Genomic DNA, 19,129 nt, shown 5'->3' with positions numbered 1-19,129 from the left:
ACTCACAGAGGCACTGAAAGGAGGAAGACCTGGATCGGATTTGATCGACTGGACTGAGGAGATGGAGGAGGCTTTCGTGAGTATCAAAGAAACTCTTGCTTCCTCCCCAGCATTACGACATGCCGATGCCAGCAGGCCTTTCCACCTGTGGACATGGGTGGGGACCTGGTCTTACTCCGCTGCTCTGGGTCAAAAGGTTCCGGGCCGGAACTCGTATGGGATGGTATGATATTATTCTGCTCCTATTCCTGTTTCAATGGCAGGGCAACATCCGTGCCTGTTGATATGTGACTGTGCAGAGTGGGCAGTGACATTGTGACACATCAAAAGGTGATACTGCACACCAGACACCAGATTTTGAAACTGTTAACAAATACCCGTTTAGGCTCCATCTCTAATCAACGACGAGCCAAATGGGAGACCACTCTCTTGAGTAAAAATGTGGACATACAAATTGACATTGAAACTGCTATCAATCCTGCCTCCTTGCTTCCAGAAGAAGGAACTGCACACAACTGTGCCCGACTGATCGAGACGGACAGCCAAAGCCCTCTTCAATCTGAACCCCTGTCTAATGCTATGAACTTGTTCGTGGAGGGCTCCAGCTTTCATGAGCAGGGTACACGCTTCGGCCCCGTATGGAGGAGCAGGGGATTTCTGACTAACGCAGGACTTCCTATCTCACATCAACATCAGGTAAAAGAACTTATGAATGCCTGTGATCTTCCCGCAGAAGGAGCAGTCATCAAAGTCACCGGGCACGCTACTGACAGCTCCCCGGAAGCCAAAGGGAACTACGCTGCAGACGCTGCTGCCAGAGAGGCTGCAAAACTGACTGAATCATGTGTGAGTGTGATGACTCTTTCCCTTCAGGAGAATGAAACTTCCAGAGACATTTTTGAACTTTATGCAGAGGATGACCCTGAAGAGATAGAACAGTGGACAAAGTTAGGAGCACAGAAAAATTCTGAAGGACTTTGGAAATTTAATGGACGCTTTGTTTGCCCTGTTTCTGCTCGAACGGAACTTATGTCCTTGTATCATGGGTTGGCACATGCAGGGCCTGAGAAATTACATGCAATGATTTCAAAAACCTGGTGGTGGCCAAGGCTGAGGGCTTCTTGCAATGATTTCTGTAAAAGATGTTTAGTATGCCTTAAGGTTAATTCTTCCTCAAAGCTGAAAATTCCCTTAGGACATACCCCTCGACCTCAGGGTCCGTGGACACACCTCCAAAGTGATTTCATAGGTCCATTGCCCCCTAGTGGAGGGTTCACATACATTCTAATGATTGTTGATCTTTTCTCCAGATGGGTGGAGGCATTTCCACTGAGAAACTGCACCGCAGACGCAACCGCAAAAGTAATGTTGAATGAAATGTTCCCAAGATGGGGCTTACCCTTACAAATTGATTCAGATCAGGGTACACATTTCACGGGAAAGGTAATGAAAAATGTCATAAATTGATGGGAGTGAAACAACACTTCCACATCCCGTTTAGGCCTCAGTCTAGCGGCTCCATTGAACGTACAAACAGAACACTCAAAACGTCATTGAGAAAGAGATTGTTGGAGTGGGGGAAAGGGTGGCACGCAGCTGTTCCAATGATTCTTTTAAGTATGTGAGCCAGCCCTAACAAAACTACTCAGATCAGTCCTTTTGAAATAATGACAGGTCGTTACATGCGACTGCCTTGGGATGCATCCGGGCCATTGAAAGATGTTTTACAAAATTATCTGAAGGCTTTGGATAACTGTTTACGCGATACACGAGTTAGTGTCAGTGTCCGACAAGCAGAGAGAGATAATGTTGAGCAAAAAGACATGCCGGCCTTGCCTGAAATAGGTGACAGTGTAATGTTGCAAAGAGAGATTGTTTCTCCTCTAGGTCCAAAATTTGATGGACCTTTCCAGGTGCTCTTGACAACTAATACATCTGTTTTACTTGACAGAGGGGTTCTGGGTACTGTCTGGAGACATTGGTCACAGGTGAAACCACTCGATAAAGGTTCCAACCAAATCACCGCATCATAATAACGAACTGTCTCGTAAAGGTCTGTCATTTATATGTGTGATAGTGTAAAAATTCTGTAACAATGTTTTATCATTACAGATGGCGGAATCCGACGATATATTGAAGCTGCTAATTCTTTAGGAAGAAGTGCGAAATACCAAACGACTGAAAGTGAGGTGGGCCATCATTCGATTGGCACTCCCTCTCTCGTTTGTGGCTTTATTATTATTATTATTATTATTATAATAGCCTTATCATTCCTGATGGATTCAGATTTCAATTTGGACCGGTAGACTCCATGCGTTCTCCACTCACTGGGATTGTGAGGAGATTTATAACCGTCCATCATGGGTTCAATACCCATGCCTAAATTCAACTGAGGGTCTAAATTTAATTTCAACCATGTATCAGAACGTTAATGATCGCTGCTATCGCTTGGACGGTAATGAGACGGTGACCTTTTGGCTTGGTCACTCCCCAAATTATCCCTGTAATACCCTCAATATGCAAAAAGGTTGGTGGGATAGAAGTGGAGGCGTGGGTTGTTCTTCTATGTTTTTGTGTATGGATGTGTGTTCGTTTCTTCTTCTCATATATTTGCAGGTCTGCTTGCAGTAAGTTGAATCCTGTCAACGAGGAAAGCAGACTGATCAAGCTGACAAACCACCTGAGCGATAAACTGAGAAAGAACAACATTGATGCCCTGTTGTGAGTGGAAGGTGGGAGAGCCTCGGAATGGGGACTGGAATTTTTAGTTTCCAGCATGTCCGTAAAGAGGCGAAGAGACTTTTGTGACCCGCCAGGGAAGCATTTGTCACCACTCCACCTTCCGTAGTGACCTCACTTGTTAGACCAGACGTGGCGGTATTGGGCCCCACATAGGTCTAAAACGGGGGACTGAAGGGTTGGTCAAAATCCCTTGTCTCTTCAGTCAGTTATATATATATTTCATTCCATATCCTTTTGAATGCTTACATTACTTTTATACAAATCAATAATCAAATATATATATGCATTATCACAATCATTTCTATATTCTTTTGTGCTTGTGAAATTATATATTTTCTCTAGAGAGCAATGCCATTTCTCTCCCTTCCTTCCTGAGGAGCTATGTTTTGGTTAACTGATAATGCAGAGCTCAAGCACTCTTTGGCCTTGGTGATGTTATTTGGTGTTGTTCTGTGTGTGTGTGTTTGACTTTCTACATAGGCACGGGGGACACAACGCTCAGCCGTATTGGCGCTCTCTTCTAACCTGCGAGGTCAAAACTGACCTACATCTAAGGATTGGCGACAGCTATCCTAACTAATGGCGATAGGCACCTTTTATCTGCTCACATGTGTGAAATTGTTTATGGTTCTATATTCTCTTAGCCAATCAGATGTATGATGATGCGATGCTTGCCCTTGTAAAATGGTATAATTGGTGTATGATTTTGTGTAAGGGAGAGTTGGCTTGCGACCTCCTCGTGAGACTTTGACGCTCGCTCTACCGATGAAACTGCAAACTATTCTTCAGTAAATTTTTATCTTTTTGATTGAACCTCACGACTCCTGGTCATCTTTTCTTCATATCTGGTCTCGGGTCTTATAACTGTTACACCCCTAACAGTATATGCACTGCCCACCAGACTAAAGTTTTATTTCTAAAGAGCTAAATAATTACAATGTTTCTTTTAACGCAACAAATCAAAGCTAGTCTGGAATGGTTCAAATTTACTGTGGGTCAAATGTGATATATCACACAGCCAAAAGTATAGGTCTAACGTGTAATATCTTAGAATTCACGGTAACACAAACACAGCACTAATTAATGTTGTGCGTTGTTTAATTATATATGGGCTAGCAACTGCAAAAAAAAAAAAATCTAAAATGCAGAAATAAATAGCACATAAACTGGTAGAGAAACAACACTATCAGAACTAGTCGAGAGGACTATACATCTGCACCTCAAGAGAGAAATAAAAATCTAAAAGACTCAGCATTATCTAGATTGGTGAATAAAAGTAAATGATGGCAGCTAACCTTTCCTTCTGGTGTAAATTGTGAAGAGCAGTGACAGGCACTGGATGAATACTGGCATCATAAATGAGCCGCATCAGCTCAGGGAGACAGATGGCACATAAAAATAACAGAATCCTGCACTGGATAGACTTTAGCCCGGTTAATAGAGTCCACTGAGTGGAGAGAAGAGAGCAGCAGACATGACACTTTGGAGTTTGGTTGAAGAAAGCTTTCTGAGTTTATCATGTATTTAGGCAGCCTCTGTGATAGATTTCACAGAAAGCACTGATTCCATTAGGTTTCCCTTTTGTAACACTGTGAAAAGGTTGAGAGAATTAAATGGACTGATCTGTCAAAATCAAGTCATGCTCTTTATCAGCTGACCGCTGTAGCATAATGAGACAAGGTCGCATTATGTTTCGCTCTATAGCCCTGTACATTAAGCAGTAGCAGGAAATGTAAGGAGCTAAAAACTGAATGAAACTCATTCAAAGTTATTCATCAGCATTGAAGGCTGTTTTAACCTTTGGTTTCAGCCTCCTTCACCTGTTCTCAAAGGCCTTTAAAGTATTATTTTGGGCAAAAATGCAGTGCGGTTGTTTGTTCTACTGAGAGTTCTAGTTGCAGATGTTTACCAACTAGATGATGAATCAACAGACAAACAATGCTAGTTTCACTATGTCACTATTGTCCCCTGGATCTACCACCAAAACTTTACACTAGGACTGCAACAACTATCGATCAAAAAAAGATAATCAATAATAAAAATTATTAACAACAAAATCCATTATTAATTAGTCTGGTCTGGGATAATCTCTGTCACTTATGTCACTTTACAGACGTTTAAAACACATTTCTATAAACAAAATATGTGCCTGAAAAAGGTTGCAGAGTGAGCTGTATTTGTATTAATAGCCCTAAATGTGCACATTGTTTGGAGGAAAACATTGGGTAGGATGTGGAATCACATTTATTAAAATACCATAAAATTGGACTTATCCAATTACTCAATAAATCAAAGAAATAATGTTTAGTTGCAGGCTGCAGCACACAGAATGGCACTTGTATTTGTCAACTGCTGATGCAAGAAATGCAAAGAATACCAGCTGCTCACCAAAAACATTTTAATAGGAGACAAGTTGCTATAAGAAATGCATTATACCAGTGGCATGCATGGTGCCCTTAGGTGGTATGGAGCAAACTATGTAAATCATTAAAATACACTTTCTATTTTCCATGTTTTATTTCTAATGTCTGAATGTTAATATGCTATGTGCATATTATGTAATGTGTGTATGTAATATGTAATGTATGTGCATACCCAATGTGTATTTGTAATGTGTAATCAGTCAGAAACTAATCAAAATATAATATGGAGCATTACAGTTGTTACTGCTAAGCTCAAAAAAGGACAAAAGTATTATAAATGCAATATAACTGTTTTTGTGCACTATATTCCAGGTCTTTTGAAGACATTTGTTAGATATTTGTGGAACAGTCAGTATATTTATTTTTAAGGTTATTTATAAGTTCACGGAAGCTCTTCCCTCCACTGCAGCAGTCATGCCATTCTCCATTTAGCATTCAAACAGCATTTCACATTTATATAAGAGAGTCATCATGGCAAAACTTGTTAGTTTTGTTTGTTTTGGCTTGTTGCCTCGCTGCCCTATCAGGCAATGTCTTGTAGGCAGTGTTTGTGCATAAAGGTACCTCACAAAACTGATTTCGGACAGGCTTCAGAGGCAGCATAATGTTTTAATAATCTACAACAAAATAGAGAGAGCTTCAAAAAACCAATAAGATGAAGGGATCTCAGTAGACAGGACGTGATAGAAGCATTGGATTCGAACATGCCTTGTTGCCTTCCTACCTCCGTATTTTTCAGCTTTTGGAAGCAGCTCAAGCCATTCCAAAGCTCCCATTATCATGCATACTTTGAGCATAAAAGGTCTGTACTTTTGTTTAAAATAACTGTTAGAGGAGAGCACTGGAATAGAGGACTGAATTAAATATTTGAATGTTTTTTTCTTCTTCTGTTTTCACTTTATTGAGAATAAAGCAATGTGTTAGCAAGTTAATTACGTATAGATATTCAAAACTGATCAAGAAAAAAATATTGGCATTAGCAGATTGGTACTGTGATGAAAAAGTGGTACCAAGCCATCCCTACTAAAAAATCTGGATTTAATTGCAGCAGTGATTTCTTTAATCCAAATAAACTCAAACTAACACTTCAGTTATACTACAAAATATGGTAACCGAACACCATAATAATGACGAGAACAGACCAAGAGCAATTGTCACGCTGGGTTGCAAAACAAGAAATGGAATTAAAGTTTAATTTAATTACAGCAGTGATTTCTTTAATCCAAATAAACTCAAACTAACACTTCACATATACTACAAACATGGGTAACAGAACACCATAATAATGATGAGAACAGACCAAGAGCAACTGAAAATCCGGGTGTATAAATACTAGAGACAAACAAATAAAAACTGAATGAAGACCAGGTGAACATAAACAATTAATTGGAAACAAACTAGTGGCGGGGAAAAGGAAACAAAGGAAACATTCACTAAACATAGGAAAACAGGACATAGCCCTAACATGTCCATCCCATCAATAAGGCGTGACTACGGGCCTTAACACAATATTCCAACAGAGGTGGGTGGGCAGGGGCTTTGAAGGATGCACAGCTGGCAACAGGGATAACCCAGGGCGAGGAAAAACCAGGGAGGAGATGACGATGGTAGGATCCAGGGAGGAGTCAACGGCTGGAGGAGCCAGGGACTGAGTGCCCCAAACAGAGCTATCAGATAAAAGGACCACAGTGTAGCCGATGGTGGGAGTAGCCAGGCAGAACCCGGATAACGACAGACAGAGGTGGATCTGGTTGAGATGGAGACCCAGGCAGAGCTGAAAAAACCAAGGCAGGGTCATGGGGACTAGCGGCCAAGGTGAAACCAGGGTGCCGGATGACTGAGGCGGAGTCGATGTGACCGAGGACTGAGGTGGAGCTGGAGGGGACGAGGAGCCGACAGAACCAAGATGGTGGATGAACGAGTCGCAGACAAAGGCCCGGAAGTCCATGGTGAAGGCAGAACAACTACTGACCAAGGTGGAGCTGAAAGGATTAAGAAGCACGGTGGAGCCGACTGGTTTACGGCCCAAGGGGGAGTGTCGGGCTTGGATGTTCTAGGTGTAAATGGAGAAGCTAGCAAACTGGAAGTCCACGCCGTATCCAGAATGCTATCTGCAGTATGGGGAGGCTCCATGTCATGCCCACAAACTCCACTAAAACCACCTCAGTGATGAGCGTAGATCCTGGCTCATGCACCTGGTCAGACATTTTGATGGGCTCGGGCTCCGGGACGAAGATCAGCTCTGGCCGAGATCAGCCGCGGTGGCTTGCATGGCTGATGGTAGAGCATGCGCTGCGGGCGTTGATGAGGTTTGATCTTCATCACTCTCGCCAATGGTAAAGGGGATCCATTTTGCAGTACCGCCCAGCACATATTCCTCAAATGTCCCTCGAGGTCCATCTCAGGTGCACCCTGGTCTGTTGATTCAGACCTGCCTTATCCTCTCCCTGTGAGAGGTGGAAGATCCGAACTGCTGCTAAATTAATTTATTTGGTCTGTTCTTCTGTCACGCTGGGTTGCAAAAAAGTACACAAGGCTGCAAGTACACAGCAAAAAAAATATTCTTGTGCAAAAAAAGAGAACAGTTCAAAGCTGGTGGTTGACAAGAAGACAAGATATTATTTAGTTTGCCATATATGTCTATATCAATAATTAAAAAAAAAGAGATAACAGTTAAAGAGAATATTTGTTTGACTATGTATCTATAGCAAACATTCTAAATGTCACTATTGTGGTGTGTGTTAAGAGCACTGATCTGCAAAGGGCCAGTCAAGGGACAGATGAGGCTCTTATAGTGGACTTCAATGGCAACCAATGGGTTGAAGGTCCAAATTACAGTTTCAATGCAGCTTCAAAGGGCTCTACACGATCCCAGCCAAGGAATAAGGGTCTTATCTAGAGAAACGATCAGTCATTTTCTAAAAAATAACACAATGTATATAATTTTTAACCACAAATGCTCGTCTTACAGAACTCTGCGATACGCCACGCATTACGTAATCACGTGGCACTTTGTGTTAAATGCTGAAGTGTTCTCAATCACAGGTGCATTTTGTATATTTCAAAATCGCAAAGAGATTTTCTGTCTAGGCGCAAAGTATTTTTCCTTCCAGAAGAGGGCGAAGGAAGCATTTTTTTCAGCAAAGGAAGCTCATCCAAACTCTCTATCACAAATCTGTCGTTCTGCTGCAGCACTCTGAGTGAGTTATAACATCTCCTGCTCTTGCAGGAGAGCATAATGGGCTCTCTCTATACTGTGGCGATATATTCCAAGCAGTGCTGTGATTTAGATGCATCCAAAAATACTTTACAGCTCTTCCATTCAGAACTCCAGCAGACAGGCTTCTGCTGATAGGAGCAGGGTCATTAAGGAGATGCTCGCATATAAGGGATACAAAATTAGGGGACCTTTAAAGAACAGGTTCAACGCTTCTTTGAAAACTCAATTAAGGCATGATAAAATTACAAAAAAACACAAACAAAACCTAAATGCTAAATATTGGACCAAAATACAACAATCTAGATTTTAAAAAAATATACCAGGTCAAAAGTAAACCTATAGGGTCATTTTTAATCCAATTCAAGCTGCATAGTTTGTTAATCAAACATATGATGTAATATAAGAAACAATCCTTTATGAATTTAAAATCAACAATAAATTATCACAGATATGCTGACATCATATACTGTATATACGACATCCAATTTTTCTGCCAGTGTATTGTTGGTTTCCAGAAGCTTGGGCTGCAAAAGTATGAAGGGTTTTCACTTTGCATGTTTCCCAATCCCTCTGAAATGTCTATTTGCAACAAACAATTCTTGCGGAAAATGTTTGATACTCATGGTACTTAACGCTCGAAGCGTTTTAGTAAAGCCCTGAATGTTTTTATTGCATCACTTTTACCACTTATGTTTGCACGCTTGGTCTTTTTTTTTCACTATTAAATAATTTCTTTAATAGCTGCTCTATCCTCCTGCTCCAGAATTTTGACAACTGCCATAAAATCTAGCATTTTATTCAACAACAAAGTGAAGGCTCATTAAAATTATGTAGCACAGGTCTGTGTAGTAGACAACTCCTTAGTAAGAAGAAGAAACTGTGCATTGTCTTGGGTTACCCCTCCATTCAGTGGTAAAAAGCAGAGACAATGTTGCAAACATAGCAGAATATACAGCTGTGATAGAGGAAATTGTAAACTGGACATTTGTGAGTCTTGCTAAACTCTTTCTTGGACTTCCACATGTTGCACATGTCAGGGGGTCCGTTACATTTTGTCATGCCATATTATGTTTGATGCAGTTGGGTCAACGTGGAAAATCAACAAAGTGTCATAGACCACTCACTGCCACATGCAAAAAAATATACTTTTAAATTACCTAAAAAAATGCTGATTTAAAACAAATGTCAGTTGTCTAGAATCATTCTTTGAAATGTATGAACATGCTTTGAGTATTGCTTTTAGATATTCAGTAAGCAATAGGGCTGGGTATTGCGAATAATTTGGCGATTCGATTCTGACTTCTATAGTTTCTATTCGATTACGATTCGATTCAATATTGATTAGTTATCAATATTTTATTTAAAATGTTAATGTTGTAGACATGGAATCCATATTTCAATATAAATGCTGGTAACTGAAACTCTCCTACTTAGCTATATTACTGAAATACGCATTAGCAACGGGGCACACACAATTATGTTTAATTCATTGTTACTTTTACAATGAGTAACAAACATTGTAACAGATTTAAATAATAATAAATATGCACATACAATGCAGTGTGACACTTGTTAGCATGTCGTCTGGACAGGTGATTTCAGGTTTGTTGTGTTGTTGCTGAATCTTAGCTCTTGCGGACACAACTTGCACGACACCTCCTTACGTCACTGCCTTCGAACATTAAATACTTCCACACATCAGACTTTAATTTCGCCGGCTTCAATTGGCTACCGTGAACTTCCGCCATGATCCTCTGTCTTTTTTGTTTTGTTTTGTTTTAAGAGGAGCATCCCGAAAGAAGGCGGCATCTTCAGGACGAGAGGTACTGTAGTCTGGCTATCACAAAACCAAGCTCAATCTTTTAAGATTGAACATTAGTCTGGGGAGTCTCTGTATTTCTACTGCACAAGAGGCGTGATCAGCGGGCATAGTTCAAATGACTCTGTACGCAATTGGATAGTCCTTCAACCAATCAGATGTGAAAACTCCAGTTTGTACAAAACAACGTTGGTTTGGAGCAATGATCAGCGGTTTGCAAGGGCAGCAATGGCATCAAGCGATTTTTGAAAAAAAACATGAAAGTGAGTGGAATTTAGCTAAACTAAAGAAGCCATATGAGCATCGTCGAGAGGTTAAAAGGAATTGGATTCGTCACTTCTCTATCATCGTCATGTTAAACCCGCCAATAGTGCGCCAGGTGGATAAGCCAGTTTGTGATTGGTTCCAGCAAATTTGGAAAGGAAGCACTAAAGCAGGATAGAAAAATGTACAGGTTTCCAGCCTGAGCTGCAGGGCGAAATCAAATCGCCGGCAGATTGGGTTGGGTTTACCCAGTCTAGACGAGAGGCGAAGTACAGATAATATTCACATCCTCTCCAGTAAAGCAGGCACAAGAATCGATTCAGGGATTTCCCGAATCAATATCATTCCGTTAAATTGAATATCGATTAAAATCGGAAATTCTATATTTTTTACCCCTGCACTAGTAAGCAAGCCTTTCCAGCTGATTTTAGAGCCAACAACACTGAAAACACACTACATAATTCCACTGCCCAGTCACGCCAAGATCTTGTCTTTACTTGCCTTTTATTAAATATCACATTATTGTATTACACAACAAAACTGCAAAAAGAGACCACCTGTAAACCTATTATGGTCTTCCTTAGTAAAGATTAGAAATTTCAGACTATTGAACACTGCAATTATCAAACAACTTTTTTGTTTGTTTGTTTTAAACAAATGTTGACAAAGACAAAAGTTGTGCAAAGAGCAAAATAATTAAAACGTATTATGACTCTGTTCATAATATCATATCCTACATATTATCTAGTAAAAGACAAAAAATGTGAAGAAGAGTGTTTAACATACCTCACTGGGTATCAAGGGTCCTTGTCCTTTGATGGGAAAAATCTGAGATTGGCTCAGTAATTCTTGTAACTTTCAAATTGCACAACTTTAATCCATAATGATCTTGACACCACCGTAAAAAAGACCTGTTTTACTGAATAAATGATTACAGGAACTATTGGACAGTGCTCTCATAGCACTAAAAAGTACACATCTTGCCAGCAGAGGGCGCACTTTGTTTAGTTTGCAGCTCTGTACCAGTACACAACAAAAAAGTTGTGATTACCCTTTCCATTAAAAACAGAGCGGTAATCTCTAGCTATTTTTTTTACTCCTCTTTTTAGACTCCCATTAAAACACAGAGAAGAAACATGCATTCCAGTGTACTGTATGTTCCAGTGTATATCTTCAAAACTTGAAGACATCTGCTTCACAGACACAAACATTGAAATGTAAAACACCCATGGTGCCTCAGCTTTGCTTTTCTTGTTCATATCCAGTGGGTGAAAACAATTAGTATACTGAATTGGTAATAAAAAAAGAAAAAAAAAAGATACTTCAGTGAATTCTAGCTGATGTTTTCTCCAGTCAGTTGCATCTTCATGAGCAATGAACTAAATATAATTTTATGTGGGTCAGGATATTGGCAATTTGGTGCTGTGATGTCACAAAACCCTAAAACTTTGTAAGACAAAGCCCCAGAGGTGTTTGCAGAAAACAGCGGCACGACAAAATAAGAAAAACTCTGCACAGAAATATTAAGACAATAACTCAAACTCAGATGATGAGGATAATTATGGTAGGAATAACTGGGGGGTATAAGCAGCCTAACACTTGATTCAAACTGAGCAACACATCTTTGAATACTTTTTGGACTAAAAGAGACCAAAGTTACCAAAGGCAAGTTAAAAAAATGACTGGAAAGAAGATGAATTGAAAAGTAGAGGATGAGTAGACCAGAGAAACCCTGTCCAGTGAAGCTATAGATTTGTTGACAGAATCCTATATGGATGTTTTAAGCCTGGATGTTGTGGTGCATTGAGCCTAGTTCAGATATATGAATGGACTGAGGTGAAGTAGTTACTGAATGAGGAAATACAATCTTTACAATGTTTTTTATGAAACTCTTACTGACAATAGTTTGTAAACAGATACTAAAGTTGTCTTGAGATTTACAACTCCTGGCTAATTACACAGCACCATTGTGCGTTGCTACACAATGATATACAGTTGAATTGGCTTATTAAGGTCAGGTTTAGTATAGGGACAGACAACTGACTCTTCATTATGAAGGCATCTATAGGTATCACTGTATAAAAATATATTGAGCAAAAAGGTGCCAAACGTCCACCTGAGGACATTCAACATTTAGTCTTCCACTGAATTTACATAACATTTCAAACTTCCATATATCTTATGTAGCCTAATATTCACCTCCATCATTTCAAGTTGCCTCTAACCTCAACATCAAAGAACAGTTATCCTCCATAGGGAGCTTTTGGAGTGGGACACAGACTGCTTGGCTTTTGACAGTCCTGAGGTGGTTTTGACTTTCACTTCATAAATCGCATCAAGTTCACACAATTTCCCTGTCCCCTGAAACGCAATGTTAAATTAAGTGAGGTAATACAGAACAAAACAACAAAACCTGAGGGAAACCTAACACCTGACCTTCTTGTGATGAAAATCCCTTTATCTCAATCTCACAGGCTATAGCCAAGGTCTTTCTCCTCATCAACATTTATTGTATAAAAAAGGGCATGGCTATTCAATACAAAGTGATAGATTTACATGGATATTGAAGCTGCTTCAAATGCTAAATGAGAATTATGTTCACCAGATTGTCACACATATAAAATGCACATAGAGGGAGAATGATACAGAGGGAATTGGTCTTATAAGTATTATTAATTTGTTGTAATATATGTCTTGAAACATAGTTGGATGAAATCAACAGCTTACCTTATTGGTTGAACCCCTCCGGTAATTCCCTGCTCCAGCAGACGAGTTCATCCCTCAACAGTGTGTGTCTAAGACAGAAAAGGAGGAAATTAATCCATGGAATTGTTTTTTTGTTTTGTTTTTAAGCTTGTGATGTGTAAAAAAAGAGGAGAAAAAAACCCTCAATTTTCATACCAGAAGTCTCGTTTTCCGAGGAAGTTCAATGAAATGTTTCAGCTCGTGTTGGTGTAAGTGATAGTTGTTCCCGCGTTGTTTTCTGAGGTAAAAATGCTCAGTTGGCTGTCAACATCTGATGCAGGTGTTAAGACAGTTTCCCGCCGGCGGGAGTGACCCTCTCTCACAACTGCACGCGTGGTGAGTGTGACGTACCTGCGGGAGTTGTGACAGCTATGACAGCGCGCGTTGACACCACGATTTCCTGTTGAAACGCTGGAATAGCAAAAGCTCTCCGCAGCCGGTGCACCGCCTACCGCAAATTCCTCAGTGCAGGTTTTTAAATATTAAGCCTGCGCAGTGCGCACTTGACTGAATTGATCTCGATATTAAACTCATTTTGATCTAAAGGCTTATGCTTGCTTTAAATTAGTAACGAGTTTCTACCAAAAAATACGATATTTTGATTTAGCCTATTAACATTTGGTCATTAGCCTACATAATCGTCGATAATTGCATAGGCTAGTTAGCCTATTTAATTTATAGACTACAGTTTTGATGACTTTACTAAAATTTAAATAATAAAAAAATGTGTATTGTAGCTTATAGTGATTTCTGTATGCTGATTAACTAATCTCTATGAAACTAAAATAAAACAGTTTAATGCAATAAGATTCTAGTTTTATTACAAGTAGTCAAACAACTCTAATTCATGACCACCACCTACTACAGCCTATGATATTACTCTAGATTTCGTTTTCATGGCTTGACCAGTCAAATGATCTACATACTAAAGTCAATATTCTTAAATTAAGGTACATTTATTGAGAAGCATTTATTTAAAAAAAATATTAAAATTGTGTTTGTGCTTCAAAAAAATATGCCAACAGGGTAAGGAAAATAACCTTATTTTCCCTTTGAATTAAGTTAATTTTTCCTACCATACAGATATTTTATCTTGTTTTTAAGTAATTGTTCTTCTGCTCTCACATTAGTAGTGTTCCATCAGTTTAATTAGAAATACAAAAAACTATTTTCCATTGAATTTGCTCATTATGTGAAGCAAAGAGTAAATTAGGGAGACTCACGGGGGGAGGGTATTCTGCAGTGGGTTGAGCGTAGGCCTACATTGTATGTAGGGCAAACTCTTTTCATTTAGTTTATTTCAAAGAAAAGTGATGATACATCTCATTTCATTGTGGTCATAATTTGACGAGACTAATTACAGCTCAAGTGGTTATGTTCAGTTGGAAACATGTTTATTATATTAAAGTGATCTTACAATATCTTTCAAAAAGTGTATGGGAAATTCAGCCAAAACGTACAGTTTCCACTTTCACCTCAATCCATTGCGAAATGATTCAGTTCATATACAGCTTTCTCTTCACAGGTGAAAAAAAATGATTTGTCATACTGAGATATAGCCTATCGCACACCTCTCATGAGCTAAGCAGACCTTAGAACAGCATTCATCAAAAACAAATCAGAAGTGTGAAGGATACTAAATCATAATGCTGATGCAGCCTGTGTTGCTAACAGACAACAGTTGTCTTCATCATTTGAGAAGGTTTGAGAAGGCTAACTTGAAGGTCGGCTAAGTTGCAGGAGTCCACAAACTGTGCAGCATAATCAGACAGGTAGGGTCTCAATCTGAAGTTCATCTGGCCATCGAATAGTAAATCCCTCTCAGAAAAGTTTTTAGATTTCCTTTTAAAGCACTGCCACATTCAGAAAACAATTTTTGCTATTCTTTTAAGGCGTTTCAAATGAAAAATATTCAATTTTTTAAAAGTGTGTCTTGAAATTAATTCACATTCTTTTCCATTCAGTTGTGATCGATCTTGTTTTCAGGCAACCCACCAATTAGTACATTTTTAAAATATGAAGTTGCCCACATCCCTATTGGAGAGGACCACCAGCAAAGCCCAGTTCTGTGAATTGATGGGAGAATCTGATGATGTCAAAATGACCAGGATGAGGACAACTGATCTTGTGGTAGTTCTTTTGAAGTAACAGAGAGCTGAGCAGACTGTGTGGATTGGTTGCAGCAGGTTTTGTGAAAAGAGTGCAGAATGTTGACTGAAAAGAAGAAATCAATTGCTGCAGGTCTAAGTGTTGTTTTTCAGTGGGGTTAAGTGAGTCGCTTAAATGTGATGGGAGAGATGCCAGTGGAGATGTGTTTATGACGTGTGTGAGTACCGGTAAAAGTGTAGGAGGGATGGCTTGAAGAAGACAAGAGGAGAGGTGAATCAAGAGTCTAGACCCTGGATGGGCAACTTCGGTCCTGGTGGGCCACTGACTGTCCTGTTTAGCTCCAATACGAATCACACACACCTGAACAAACTAATCAATTTCTTCAGGATTAGGTGAGTTGTTATTAGGGTTGGGGCTAAACTCCGCAGGATAGTAGCCCTCCAGGACAAAGATGCCATTCCCTGGAAACGTCTGACGATCCAATCACAAATGGTCAGGTGGGACATTTTGGCATTTACACTTGATAGTTACATGCATCTCAATTTTGGACCACTTATGATTGGATTTTGAAGGGAAGGGCTCTGGTTTCATGGCTGCATATCATTCCAAATGCGAATAATTATCTAAAGTATGCTTCTCTTACATTCACCTTCAGTAAATGTTGCCTTGTCAATCTAATGGCTGTAAACATTCTCCATACTGACTGCCGGGAATCCTCTACAGCCAACCTCAACTGGGAACAGACATACATGCCATCCTTTCTCCCGGAATTGTTGCGAGAGATCTTGGTATTTGGCACTCTTTCTTCCTGAGACTTCATCACAAACTTCATCACAAACTTCTTCCCACTTTACTGTAAGTTCAATCAAGATAATCTTCTTCCTCTCCTCAGACCACAAAACCACATCTGACTTAGGGTTGTCTGTACAACGTGGGGGAACTGCAGCCTACTGTACCTCCCGATTATGTCTGGGTTATTTGTTATTCTTGATGAGATTGATGGTTTTTCTCAGTCCCTCACAAACTTGATCAATGTTGTTGGTTTCCCAAGTGTTTGCCGTTTCTTACGTCTCTCCTTCTCCAGAGCATTAACAAGCATCTTGAGCACCGTATCATGGCGCCACCCTTCCCTGGGTATGTTCTGTTTGTTTTTTTCAACCCAACAGGATGTGCGCCATGGTGCCACTCTCCCCACAAAGCTTGCATTGTGGGTACTCTCTCATACCCCACTTATGCAAGTTTACTGGAGTTGGGAGTGTGTCATATTCTGATAGCAGCAGGAAGCATATATACATAAAAGCTCCAATTTCCATAGATCTGTCCATGTGCTCTTCCTCTTGGGAAGACTCCATTTGGTCCAGGCTCCCTGGGATGCTAGCTTCCTTTTCCTTCTTCCTCCAGGTACCATACTTCCTCCTGGATCATGGCTCTCCTCTCTTTGGTGTCTGCCTCTCCCCATTGTTGAAAATGGGAAGTTCCGAGACCCTCTCTCCCTGTGCATGGCATTCTGATGATGTCACGTGGCCTCAGCATACAACAGACGGCACACTTGCGTCCTGATCTTGTAATAATGCCTGTATTTCTTACATACTCATCCTGGTTTTCTCTGTACTGTATGTCATTACAGTTCTACATTTTGCCACCTTAAACTTGCCCCTTGTCATAGGGACTTCATACACTGTCAACAGCCACATATTCGGGGGCAGTCCATGTTGGTAGAGCCATGCTTTGAATTTCCCTGGAAGTCCTGATTTCTCGATCCTTCTTTGTCTGCTTTTCAGTGCTCTTGATATTGTTCCTATCTGAGAGTGAGTCATAGAACGAACCACTTTCCAAGGCACTTAATTGGAATCTCCTCTATTGGTGGAATATCTTCACCTTGCTCTTGCAGCTTAAACCTGTTTGTCATTTTGCCTTTTCTGGTCACCATACTCCTGGATTTCTTTGGCTTAAACTTCATTCTGGCCCACATTGCCATGTGGTCAAGCACCCACCTCGCCTCCACAAGTGTTGTGGTCGTCACAGTATTCACACTTATTGGGGGTTAACAAATACCTGATTCCATTCTTGGTCCTCGGGTTAATAAGTTACTGCATGTCAATAAAGTTATAAAAATAAACTTCCAAATCTGAATTTTACTGCATACATGCCATTTTAAATAGAATACTCATAGTTTCACTATTAAAATAAAGGTTCGTTATTGGCATCTATGGTTCAAATAAGAACCTTTAACATTAATTTTCATGGCACAAAATTTTCTATGTAGTGGTAAAAGGTTCTTCAGATTATTAAAAAATTGTTCTTTTAAAAACTGTTCACTGAAAGATTATTAAGGGAACCCAAAATGTTTTTTAAGAGTGAATTTTAGTTAAACTCCTGTTTTAACATCAGATAATGCTTCACATGATTTGTGTCAATGTTAATGTCCGGGCAAACCACAGATGTTCTGTGAAGTCTTCTGTATTATTTAAATGTTTTTTTTTTTTCAATTTTCCAATTTCATTTTCTGTCAAAGCCGCACATAAATGTATTCTTGTTGTGATATAACGCTTTTGAAGCCACGGATATGCTGGGGAGAAAAAGGAAAAGAGGAAGTATCAGTCACAAATGCCAGACTTTGTCATTTTTAAGAGTTAACCTTGTCAAATATCGTACAAGCGGGCTTGTGGAAATTTAACAACTTCTCACTGAGACAAACCAGTCAACCAACACAGTTTTCAAATCAACATATCATGAGAATTAATTTTTAGATAGATTGCTATCCACAACTTTACTGTGACGCGAGAAAGGCATACGTGTACACATTCAATTCTTCCGTGTAAAACCAAAAGGATTTTTGTGCTCCTTTGAACATTCAAAGGAGGCACATTCAAATCTGACATGTCAACAGTACAGATGACAACCAGTAAGGATTGTGACCAATTTCTTTTCATCCTTATACTGTAAGGAGTAATAGCGCATTCATTACATAATGAAGAAAAACGTGGCAAATTTCAGGGTCCAATAAGGAATTATGCAGACTTTTATTATGTTTTGTACTGCTTTAATACTTGGGAATAGGTAATTATAAATCATTTACTATTAATCTTATATTACTATATCTCAATGTACTCATCTACAATGTAGTTTTTTTTTTTTTTTTTTTGTAGGAGATATTTTCTGAGAAGTTTCAAGTAGGTTGCAAAGCAACTGCATGGTGACTCCGCTCTACCCATATCACATTTAAATCTCAATTATCTGATCCAGTCTCCCTCTAACTGCAGATTTGTAATCGTTTCCTTTTCTCTCATACTTCACACATGCCAGCACTAGAATGTCTCACACGTAAATTACAACTACACTAATGTATAGTTCTTTTTTCTCTCTAGGAGAAGTATCAGATCATTCTGCAGATATAATGGAGTTCAAGTTCTGGTCCATCAACCAGATAATGATCACACAGCAAAGGATCGCTGTAGTAATACAATCATGCAGAAATCAATGCTGAGTGTGACTCTTTCAGAGCTTCAAACTGACATTGTTGTCCTAATCATCATATTAAACGGTTTCAAAATTATTTGACTTGAGAGACTAGAGTGGTCTAAAGTTTTTTTGATACTTAAAGGGATATTTCACCCAAAAATTCTGTCGGTAATTATTACTCACCCTCATGTTGTTCCAACCCCGTAATACTTTCGTCCATCTTTGGAACACAAATTAAGATATTTTTGATGAAATCTGAGAGCTGTCTCACTTTTGTGCGAATACTTTTTGTGCGCAAAAACCAAACAAAACCAACAACTTTATTCCACTATTCATTATATTCTC

At 39.4% G+C, this 19,129-nt stretch overlaps 1 protein-coding gene across 1 annotated transcript in view; it reads right to left on the bottom strand.

The window, feature by feature from the left end:
- The window catches only part of dpp6b (dipeptidyl-peptidase 6b), a 162,884-nt gene extending 149,269 nt beyond the window's left edge, over window positions 1-13,615 (bottom strand). Inside the window, exons 1-2 of the mRNA XM_079614225.1 lie at window positions 13,370-13,615; window positions 13,196-13,263 (exon numbers count right to left, since the gene is read on the bottom strand). Of these exons, the coding sequence (XP_079470351.1) occupies window positions 13,196-13,246 (51 nt within the window). The 5' untranslated portion in view covers window positions 13,247-13,263; window positions 13,370-13,615. The remainder of the gene's footprint in view (window positions 1-13,195; window positions 13,264-13,369) is intronic.
- Window positions 13,616-19,129: the final 5,514 nt, after the last annotated feature.

The sequence above is a fragment of the Phoxinus phoxinus genome (assembly GCF_949152265.1).
Source record: "Phoxinus phoxinus genome assembly, chromosome: 5".
Taxonomy (NCBI): domain Eukaryota; kingdom Metazoa; phylum Chordata; class Actinopteri; order Cypriniformes; family Leuciscidae; genus Phoxinus; species Phoxinus phoxinus.
The sequence above is the reverse complement of the archived record's forward strand: the minus strand, read 5'-3'. Positions and strand labels throughout refer to the sequence as shown.